The following is an 11,317-nucleotide window of genomic DNA, read 5'->3' on the forward strand; positions in this document are numbered from 1 at the left end:
ACGTAACTAACAGTAGTCCTGAAATGAGCTTGAATAAAGCCTAAAATAGTCTGTTTAGCAGCTGCTGCTGTTATATTTAAGATAGTTGTTAAAAAATAGAGAAATATTCATAGACATAGCAAAATCCAATAACAAATCAAAACTGCCAGTTAAATAATTCATTAGTTTACAACAACACGTACCATCACAACAGAGCTTCTCCTGAGCCTGGTAAGACATTTCAATTGGGAGTGAAATGGTTGTGAAGTTCTTTTCAAACCCCCAAAGAAAAGCTTCCTTCTAACTAAGCAGGGAGTTTTAAAAGTTCACAATTTTGAGCCCTATTCTCAAAAGACAAATCTCCACTCAGCCTGAGAAATTTAATTCTCAGGCTAAGAAATTTAACATCAATTGCATCCATTGCAGTAAAGTTGAGTCTTTAGGTGGGACAAAGAACCACCTAAGCTGAGGTGTTAGGTTGTAACAAATACCAGAATTTTAGAAATATGTGGAGATTTTGTTTGGTCTTTTCTTTCTTTGCGATGCCCCTTTTGCAAATAATAAGAAAATTTGCAAAATCCCAGACTGTCTCTTCAACTGAAGTGGGTTTTGCTTTATCTCTAGTTAAAACTTGTAACAGATAAAAAACAACTTACTATTAGATAAAGTAACTTTTATAAAAATAAACATTTTCACACGGTGCATGACAGAAATTACTCTGAGATCACTGGTTTGCATGCTGATTCGATTACCAGAAAAGGTAACGAAGGTACTCCTATACTATAAAACAAAAATCTTGAAAAAGAGAATAGAAAATTCTCCCTTGCCATGAGTTCCCACCCAGGGTATGGCCAGATGTGTGAAATTCAAACATATGGGGAAAAAACCATGTTTTCTTTCTCATACCAAGCACTGGCGGCCTGTGCAGTGGCTGCCTCGGTGGTCCACTCACAAGAGACAAAGAGCTTGCAACACCCAAAAATTCAAGGGCATCAAGCAACAGCCAATCTAATATATTCATAACAAAGCATGTCTTTGTCTTGCAGTGTTTTTTTTCTATTAGCTGTAAATTTAACCCAGCGCTGTGCCTGGTTAAATACAAAATGGAGTGAATCGCCTTGCATTTGTGGTTAGGAAAGTATTGGTGGGGAACTTGAAGAAAGGGCTGAAGGTAAAAGTGCCTTCTGATGCTGGGGTGGCAAGCAGGTCTACATGCCCTAAAGCAGGGCTTCAGGTTACTCCTGGGCAAGCTTGTTTATTCAAAGATTAAAATCTGTCCCAGGATATGACTAGATTCTCCTTGCCTTCCTGAAGAAAAATGTAGGTAAAAGCTTGTTCTTGAAGAACTCTTCAATCTCTGTCTGAGAAAATAATTAAGAGAGAAAGGCCGTCTGGAGAGATGGCCCTTGAATTGCATGGGCGGCACTGTGGGAAGTAAATGAGGTTACGGTCGCTGCGGTAATTGCAGCAGCCCCAGACAATGACTCCTCTTGCGATTGCGACAGGCCGAATCGCAGGCCGCTCTCACAGGGGACATAATAGGCAACGACGTCTCCCTGCTAATTGCTGAGAGCCCGTTCCCTAAGAGGCAAGTTGATTGAGCCAGAATTTGTAGAAAACAGCTCGACAAAAAGTAACATTTAGCTGGTAGCTGCTGCGAATGTGAGCAGAATAGCTGGGCCTTCCTCTGTTTTATTAGGCTATTTATATTCTCCTACTGATTTCTCCTCAACTACTGTTTTAAAACTACCGTTAATTAGTTTTGCTTAGTTATTCATTTAAATCTCAAAATCAGAATTACAGTCTTATTCTGTAAGCCTTTACCTAGGGCTAGAACGGTAGCCCTTCCTCACACAAACGATTGCCGTGAAATCAGCGGGAACGGCCTCTGAAGCCGGAGTAGGGACGTGCAGAGAGGCCTGTCCCCAGGTGAGGGGTGCAGGGAGGTCAGGACAGGCAGTGTGGGCATCGTGGGCTTCTGCTTCCTGAATTCCCTGTGCCACCTTGCAAACATCCTTTAGTTCTTCTCACTTACATCGATAATGGAGATAACAAATCTATCAAAAAACAAAAGTATTTTATTAGTGAGGGTGAAATCTGGCCATGCTGACATCAGTGGCAAATCTCCCTTTCAACCCAGTTGTCCCAAAAGAGCTCAGCAGAAGAGGCCACAAGAAGAGCTAGGACATGGAAACCCCATCAGTGTTTGCATGGACAAATCTGCTGTGAGCGAGCAAGAGAGGGAAAATGAAAGTGTTCAATGTCCCACGGCCTCCCTACCTGTGGGGTGAACTTTGCCTCCTCATTTCTATCCTGGAGGTGACGTCTCCACTTGTGACTGTTGATTAACTATCCCTGGAGCAAGAGCAGCTCTACAGTCTGGCTGCTCTTCAGAGTCAAGGAAAATGTCCACCAGGTATCACAAAGCAGCAGCTGATGGCAACTTGGAGCTCCTCAAAGAAGCCACTAAAAAGGATCTCAATACTCCGGATGAGGATGGGATGACGCCCACCCTGCTGGCAGCGTACCATGGCTATCTGGAAGCTCTGGAAGTCACCTGTCGGAGGGGGTAAGTGAATCAGGCCCAGCACGCTAGACCTTGTGGCACAAAGCTGCAAGTGGTGAGTAATGGCCCTAATGCAGCTAAGTAGTATTTACTAGCAGTAAGATTTCTTAGTGTAATCATTTAAATATACTTCATGCTTAAAATATATTACTGAAAAGGTCACTAGCTACCCATTTCAACCTCTGTACTCTGCTTTGAAGCCTGCCTTTTAAGCTGTGGTGCTGCAAGAAGATCTAATAAAAGAGATACTTTTCATGTGCAGAGATGCAGTAAAGAAAACGACTTTTTCTGAGCTGAGATGAAGATCAAGTCAACCTGTGTTTTCATTTGTAATACCTCAAAGAAGACTGGAGGGAAAAAAGCTGAATAGCTACTTGGATGTATTTCATTTTTATTTTCTTAGGAAATGGAATTGAATATATAGACCACACTGCTTTATAGCTCATCGAGCTCAGGCGTGGTTGTAATAACACGATAAAAGAGACCTTTGGACTGTATGGTTAGTGCTGTGTCCTCAAAAGCAGCAAAAAAGACACACAGGTTTTCAACTTGTTTAAACCAGCACCAAGGAAACAGATAGAGTCATAACAGGTTTGTCTGTGAACACATGAAACAGAACTATGGCTAAGGAAACAATAATAGAATAATCTTTTCCAGAATTTGAGTGAAAAATGTGTATTTTATCATATACATCAATAGTAGTCACAGCAGATGACACAAAGATCAGGATTTCTACATATTTGTTAGTCAGTATATTTCTGTCTCTATTTTTCTCGGTATAGCACAACTTTGGGATAGTATTGCCTTCAAAATCTTCAAAATTCACCTCTATTTTAATCCAAGATTCCCTGACACAATCCATAGACTGAGGCAGACAGCGATATCCCTGCAGTCTTGCTCATCCCTCCTTGGTCTCTGGAAAGAAGCAGAATTGTGGCAGATTTCCCCTATTCTACAGGCTTGCAGTGGTTCCTTGCGAGAAAATACTTTGATTATTTCAAACAAATTCTGCCTTTCTCTGAAGCAAGAGGGTTTAAGGGCTTTCCTGACACTGCACTCAGATACACGATGGGTTTTTTTGTAATTTTTTTTTTCCTAAGTGGTTGCAGATTTTAGAACTCCGAAGCCTGCAACACACTTGGCCTCTAGAAAAATGGGGTAATACTAACAACAACCCCTTTCATCCTCAACCAATTTGTCCTCCCAGGCATTAAGAGACAGGAGATGTTCTCTCTGCCTGCTGTGCAGGGCCCCAGCCAGAGGAAGGCCCAGGCAGCAGAGCAGGCAGAAGATCCACCCGCTTTGGCTGGGCCTCCTTCCTCCTGCCTGGGAAAGGAGGCAGAGGAGGAGTGTGAGGACCCAAAGTAGATGCTAGACTTACCCAAAGTCCCACTGAGTAGGGAGTCAGCTCTCTAGCTTGTGAATTGTTTGAGAGCCAAAGGTTGCATGGGGAAAAAGAAGCCGCAAGCAGCGGCTGTGCAGGGACGGAACTGGGGGATCTGGCGTCCTGGGCATCCTCTGCTGTGGTCAGGCAGCTCCCTAGGACAGAGGCAGAAAGCAGAAGTATGCACATATGTTTTCCATATGCCTAAGACAAAAACGTTGATCCTCAGCTGCCACCTCCTTGCAGCAATGCTCTGTACACAGATTCCCTGCTCTTTCTCCATGGGAACAGCTGGGTCTGTGGCCCTGGGGACCACAGTCTCCCTGTTGCCTCCTGCCTGTCTGAAGGAAGTTCTCACTCTTACCCCTTCCCAAATATGCCAGTGCTTTTCTCCCTATAATGTGCAAAGCCAGAAATCGATACCTGAAGGGAACTCTGTGACAGAATGCATCATTTCATCCATAAAACAATAGCCATGAAATAAATTCCCCAGGACACTTAAATGTTTGAAGCTCCCAAGAGAATAAATTCTCTTTGTGGATTTGGCCTCTGAAGTTATTAAGAATTCTGGATTACTATGAGTGTCTTGGTTATTGGGCACAGAAGACTCGCATGTTGTTCTGCACCACTGCTAATCTAGATCCTACCAAATATGAGTGAAAAGATTCAAAACAGTTCAGTGTGAAACGAATGCAAGAGTTAAAAAGAAAGCAACACTTTTCAATGGCTTTAAATTCAATTGGAAAGATGTGGCATTTTATTTTCAAATGAGCTTCTGCTTTCCAAAAAGCCCAAGAGCAAAAGCAGTTTAAGAAGAACAAAAGAGCTGAAAGAAGAGAGAGGCTTCTGTCTGAGCTTATTCTAACAGTAATGGAGACAAATGGTTGTCAGGACCTATCTCATAATCATCTACCTATTTCCTATCAAAAAGTTTACTGCTGTGGGCATATTAAATAGGGATCGCTGTGATCAATGAAGAATCCTCCTAATATTGTCCCTGCATGTGACATGGAAAAGGAAAAATAATGGCCAATAACTTTTAAAATATTCTGACCAAAAGCCACTGAAGCAATTTGGCCATTAATTTCAGCAAGCACAAGTCAAATCCTGAGTTAGTTATAGAGGGGTCAGTGCTGCCATCTCGCTCATGCCTGGGGCTGTTGCTGTTTCCTGACGTACCACAGGAGGAACCACCAATGCTTCATCATGGGCATCTGCAGTCACAGGGCCCCAAAGAGCCGGCTTAACTCAGCAAGGGTAAGTAGGTGCAGCACGGGTCTAGAGAACAGGGCTAAATTGGGTCATTTTCACTGGGGCTGTACTCCTCATAGCAAAACTGAATTGACCTGCTGTGCCGTGTTGGTTATAACCAGCTCACTGCATGGTATTCTCCTTCTCAGAGGTGATCCGGACAAATGCGACATCTGGGGGAACACTCCTCTCCACCACGCGGCTTCCAATGGTCACATCCACTGTATTTCTTTCTTGATCAAGTTTGGTGCCAATATATTTGCTCTGGACAACGACCTCCGCACGCCTCTGGAGGCGGCTGCCAGCAGAGATCGGAACGAATGTGTCAGCATCCTGGACAAAGCCGCCACAGAGCAGAACCTGCTGAACCCAAAGAAAGTTGCCAAACTCAAAGCGCAGGCCCAGAGGAATGCAGAAAAGCAGATCAAGGAATGTGAGAAGCGCCAGGAGAAACACCAGCATGAAATGAACCAGAGTTACATGAAAGAAAAGCTTGGCTCGGTAAATTCTTCGAGAGGGACACACTCCAGAGGAAAGGTGTCTGGTCTCTTTGCTTCAAATACAAGCTCTTTCTCCAAAAACCTGAAAGATACCTTCAGATTGAGGGCCAAAAAGGCAGCTGATAATGCTAGAAATGAGGAAACACAAAGCAATGGCCAAGAGGAGAGCAAGGAGAGAATGACTGTGATGCATTTATTTGATGAAAAAGAGGAGGATGAATTACTGAATGACCTTAGAGAGGTAAACTTTTCTGACAGTGACAGTCAGTTCTCTATTTTCAAGCGGCCAGGTCTTGGCAAGATTGTATTTGGAAGAAATTTGGCTGCAGACGTAAATCCAGAAGATGTACCTTCAGGGAAAGAGAATATAAACTTCAAAATATCCAGTGAGCTCTTTCAACATGAAAACACTGAGAATGGCAGGGAAGATGATGATGGAAATGCAGCTAATATTCCTTGGAATGAGGAGGAAATTGCCTGGGATGACGAGGAAGGAGAGAACACACCCCTGGAGGTATTTCTGGCATCACAGATGTTGGATGAGTTTCTTCCAGTCTTCATGAGGGAAAAGATCGATTTGGATGCTCTGATGCTATGTTCAGATGAAGATCTACAGAGTATTCAAATAGAGCTGGGGCCAAGAAAGAAAGTCCTGAATGCTGTGGATAGAAGAAAACAGGCACTCAAGAACCCCGGGAAAACTACAGATACTCGCTTATAAATAAACATTTCTGTGGCACTACCCAGCACCCGGATTCAATCTCTTTTGCTCTTTCACAATAACACACGGTTCCTCTCGGACGTCTGCTAAAGCAAAAGGTAAAGAGATTGCCAGGTCCTTCAGCCCAGACAGCTAAGCCAAAATGCTTCTGTCTGGATAGATGACTGAGTGCACAGGCTATAAAAGCAAACATATTCTGCCAAAAGAAAGAAGGTTAAAAAAAAAAAAAGAAGAAATATTTAAGTCTTTTTCTCCCTGTCTTATGGGGATGGGATATATTTTTATTCAAACAACTTCAGTTACTAGTGAAGGCCAGGCACACTGCATTCCTTAACAAAACCCTTCCCTTTTCAAAGCCACAATCCCAAGGCATTCCCACAGTAAGGCAGCTTTGGGATTTCTCGGGTGGTTCCTGTTAGATTGCCCTTCCTGTTCTTGGTGACACTGGAGAAATGGAATCTGGATTTGCATTTTGGCTGTTGTCTGTTGACTCTATTAGCTGCTGAATTACCATAAATAAAGCTAATTTACACTGACTTTAACATTCTTGTCAGTAATGTATCAAATATCAGATGTTTGGTGTGAGTTGTATATTCTTTTCTCTTGTCTCATTAGACAAGACGGTAGCAGTAAGTTGCCAAAAATCATCATGTCCTAAATAGAATCAAGATTGTAATATCTTTAATGAAAAAATTCAAGATTTTTGATCTTTTATGGCTTCAGCTGGCTTCCTTTAGGGTGCATTTGTCACATGATGTCCCCCAAACTAGGCATGTAGTGTTCGATGTTGCACATTGCCCGTCTCAACCTGAAAACTGCGTGGAACGAGGTGCAGGTGGAGCAGCTCGTGCAAAGAGAAAGCAAGTGGAGAAAGGAAAGGACGTTCAGCTCCCAGGGGAGCTTCTTCTGGCTACAGCCCACGCGAGGCGCTCATTCCCGGGGTCCCTTCGGCTGCCCAGGCCTGTGTCCTGCGGAAGCCGGGACCATCTCATAGGAATTTCTCACCCAGAGTCACGCGAACACAACAGCGTTTGTGTAGCAGCCCTGTTCTAAGAGCTCAGATTTTAGCACACAATTACTTATTAACAGGACTTAAATCTTTAAAGCCTTTAAGTATATTTGAAAAATCTGTCTCTACAGCCCTGATCCATTATTCAGCTGTGTATTTTTCCTTAAGAGTACGTGCATTGATGAAGATGAGTCCTAGTTAATAATCCATTTTTCATGATTTTCTCTTTTCTTTCTTTTGCTTTGATCTGTTTCCTGTAACTGTTTTTCTTGGCTAGACTTTATGCTGGATTCTTTTATCCTTGTACTCCTGTACCTCAGCGTGTCGACGTTTCGGCTGCTCAGCAGACATTCCCCTTCCCATGCTCAGCCCTGCAATTAAACCAGAGAGCAGCCCCTGTGCTAGCAACCTGCTGCCTTGCTCTGCCCTTAGTGAAGGGGCTCCCAGGCACTTAACGAGGCAAGCGGAAATGGTGAATGTTACATATTCAAAAGCACATTAATTTTGCAGGGTCAAATCCTGTCATTCTTGCTCATGCAACTGAAAAACACTCAGTGCAGTTTGCCTAATGGTATCTACAGTCACCATTTCCCCAGCCTGCTGTACCTGCTGAGCCAAACTGCCCCTTACTTTGCAAGATGAACAATTCAGCTGGAGATTGGCACTGACCCTGCACTGCCAGCCCCCTCTGTTTGCTTGTATCAGTACCCATCAACCCTTCTCCAAGGGCTGGACCCACTAAACAAGTGCCCTTAGCATAAACCAGCTGCAGTAGATCCCTCACTCTACCGTGCAGCAGAAATAAGACTCAAGGCCTTGAAGGTTGAGCACTAACTCCCCAGTGCTGGGGTGGAGCACAAGGCAGGGCTCGTTGGTGGCAGAGATGGATTAGAACCATTTTCCAGGGAGACACTTTGAAAACTCAAGTGCTTGTTGGCATGGAAGCTGAGCGGAACTAGACCTGAAGGCACAGGGAGAAACGACACCCTTGAGCAAGACAAGACACTGAGTATATTTAAGTTACAGTGAAAAGTGGCTCTTTACAGGGTTAGCTGTATTGATTGAGGAATTATTCAGGTATCACAATAAATAAATAAAAATTAGGAGACTTTATTACAGCCTTAAGGACATGCAGTAACTTTCTAGAGGCAGCAGATGGGGTACAAACCCAGAGGAGTCCCTTCCTCTCCTGGACGTGCAGCTTAAGACTAAATGGGAAGGCCCAGGACATCTCCCATGACACTTCCAGGCACCTGGAGTGATTCCAGTCCATCTACTCTTCTAAAATTAAGTGAAGAAAAAAAATGCTGGAGTGTTAGTCCTTTTCTTGCTGTGTGGTCTTGGAAAGCAGCCATTATTATAAAAGCCAGTTGGGACAATGGTAGGAGAAAATAAATGAAGCTCAACTTGCCCACTTCATTGTTTTCCACAGTTTTTCCACCATCTCCATCATTCCTTTTAAAACTAAGCCTTTTGAGATAAGTGACTTGTTAGTAACATTTGTATAGAGTCTTCCAGGTGTAAGGACTGTATGTACAAGTATGGAAAGTACAATCACAGTCCAATCTAAATCCCTGGGATCCCCCATGACCACAGCCATGGGCATCAAAAGGAAACACATGGCAGATAGGAGTCTTGTAACAACGACAGCAGAACAGAGCCATGCAGATTTTTGTCTTTATATTCATCAAACACATTAAGAAAGTCACTGCAATTGCAGGGGTACTTTATTGACAAACTGAAGATGAAACATTTTTCTTCATCGCCAAGAGCTAACAAAGAGCTACCATCAAACCCCACAATCCCGACCAAAGCAGTGGAACAGACCACAAAAAATGAAAGACAGAAAAGCAGTGGTATCTATTTAATTTTAACTTGCATGTAAGTTACAAATTAAAGACAGTCTTCTGAAAAAGTATAAGAGAAGGAATCACAGAGCCAAGGCAACAATTTCTAAAGAAATGGAAAGACAATATCAAAGCATTTCCCACTGTAAATGAATCCAGTCCTTTTTACGGATTCCAGCCATTCAGAGGCTAGATGCTGAAGCCAGGTGCCTAGAGCCTCCTGCTGCAAGGAGGAGCAAGAACATGGTGGGTTCTCAGAACCAGGTCTTTGAACTGGCCCTTAGCAAAGTCCCTAGTCTGCAGGTGAAAAAAAATGATGTATCTTAGGTGCTATGTGTACAAATCGCAAATCTGGTTTCACACAGGCACAGAACTGTGATAAAGTTGTAAAAGTGAAAGTTGCCATACAGCTCTTTAATGTTGGAATCATTTGTTTTGTCCCATTCATTGCATACTAGTGGAATTCCCTGTCACTGAAGTGCCAGGATAGATCAAGTGCACACTACTGATCATTTCACAAATGACACAGGAAAAAGGCATGTTAAAATTGAAGGGTAATTCTGTTACAAAAAAGAGCAGAAGCTGGTGGAGCAACCTCTGTTCTTGATACCAAGAAGACTGATGGAGTTGCTCACAATCTTTATCCACATCCTTTGCCTCTACTCACTTATGGATGTAGTATACTTCCATGCTAAAACTGTGCAAATTACAAACTCTGTCATTTACTACACTTTTTCAACTAGTTTACACCAGGCTTATAATTTGGAGTATTATGTCACACATGCACTGTACTCATTAACCTTTTCTGTACTTACTTATGCACCATCAAGGGTTTTAACACTATCTGCTTCTGAACCTTCTGCCTGTTGCTCTGCTGTACTCTATTGGCATCATTATAAAATGACTGTGTAACGTAATCCTTTTATAAAGTGAAGTGATATTTAACAGCCAACATGAAACAATATGTAGGCATCAAGTTTCAAAAGGCACAACTCTAGCCTGAGACAGGAATGCATCCAAGGACAATGGCTATTTTTCAGCAGATGCTCACTCTTCTGTAAAGCAGTTATATAACAGCATGAAAATGGAGCTTTTCCTTATGCAGGACATGACCAGGTTCCTCTGCCAAGAAAGGATCACAGGGAATCCTGCCCCAGCAACACCCATCAAGATAGAAATATAATTGCCATCTGCCAAGACAAAAATATTTGCTTGTATACTTTAGGTTTAACGTTCCTGTTGTCAGTCAGTACATGGTCCAACCTTAAAAAACTTAGAACTTACAAACACCATAGATTAATAACAAAACCTCGCTACAGGATATACACAAAAGATAAAACAAAACACACTTAGTATTCACACTTTGGGTGGCTACCTAAAACAAGAAAATGGCAACACTCCATCCACAGATATATTGAAGTATTGAATAGAGTTTTCTCCCCCAGATGACACACACATGCAAATACAGTATTAGTGCTGATTTTTTTTTATTAAACCTTTCTGACTCAAGCGCTTTATGAAAATGGGTAGACAAGACAAATCTGATTTGTACAAATAAGGATGTCTCCATACAAAGTCCCACTCAGGAGCATGCTCTCAAATTAAGGATTATAGGGTCTGAGGGCAGAGCAATGGGAATGTGGGGGTGGAAGTAAAGCCAATGACTCCCAGATCTAAGTCTGAGGGGTCTCCAGGAGCCCAGGGTGGGCTGTTTTCCCGAGAGAACTTGCAGACTAAATCACTGTCCATGTAACAACGGCACCATGGTTTTCTTTAAAAGTACTCTCTCAGGTAACATCATATTGAGCTCAAACTCTAGTCTCCAAAGCAATGCATTTTACTCCAACATGAATAACTTCTCTACAAACATAAAACCTACACAGTTTTCTGTTTCAGTTATAGTTAGGGAGGTGTTGATTTCAGAATGGTATCGAAACACATACAATACTTGTTAGTAATACTTATCATTGGAGAATAGTAGAAAAGCTCTACAGCTGGAGTTTTACATTTCATTTTTGAAATTTCTACACTTCATTGTTGAAAGTTCTAGAGTTCCAGAG

The 11,317-nt window shown here is 42.5% G+C and overlaps 1 protein-coding gene across 1 annotated transcript; it reads left to right on the forward strand.

Moving 5' to 3' along the window:
• Window positions 1-2,356: 2,356 nt before the first annotated feature.
• Window positions 2,357-6,422, forward strand: ANKS4B (ankyrin repeat and sterile alpha motif domain containing 4B). The gene is made up of 2 exons (XM_010220053.2): window positions 2,357-2,548; window positions 5,330-6,422. Exons 1-2 carry the CDS (start codon window positions 2,385-2,387, stop codon window positions 6,399-6,401), a joined length of 1,236 nt encoding a protein of 411 aa, XP_010218355.2. The 5' UTR covers window positions 2,357-2,384; the 3' UTR covers window positions 6,402-6,422.
• Window positions 6,423-11,317: the final 4,895 nt, after the last annotated feature.

Source organism: Tinamus guttatus, unplaced genomic scaffold (genome assembly GCF_059628265.1).
Source record: "Tinamus guttatus ecotype Peru unplaced genomic scaffold, ASM5962826v1 Tinamus_guttatus_pri_ptg000330l, whole genome shotgun sequence".
Lineage (NCBI taxonomy): Eukaryota > Metazoa > Chordata > Aves > Tinamiformes > Tinamidae > Tinamus > Tinamus guttatus.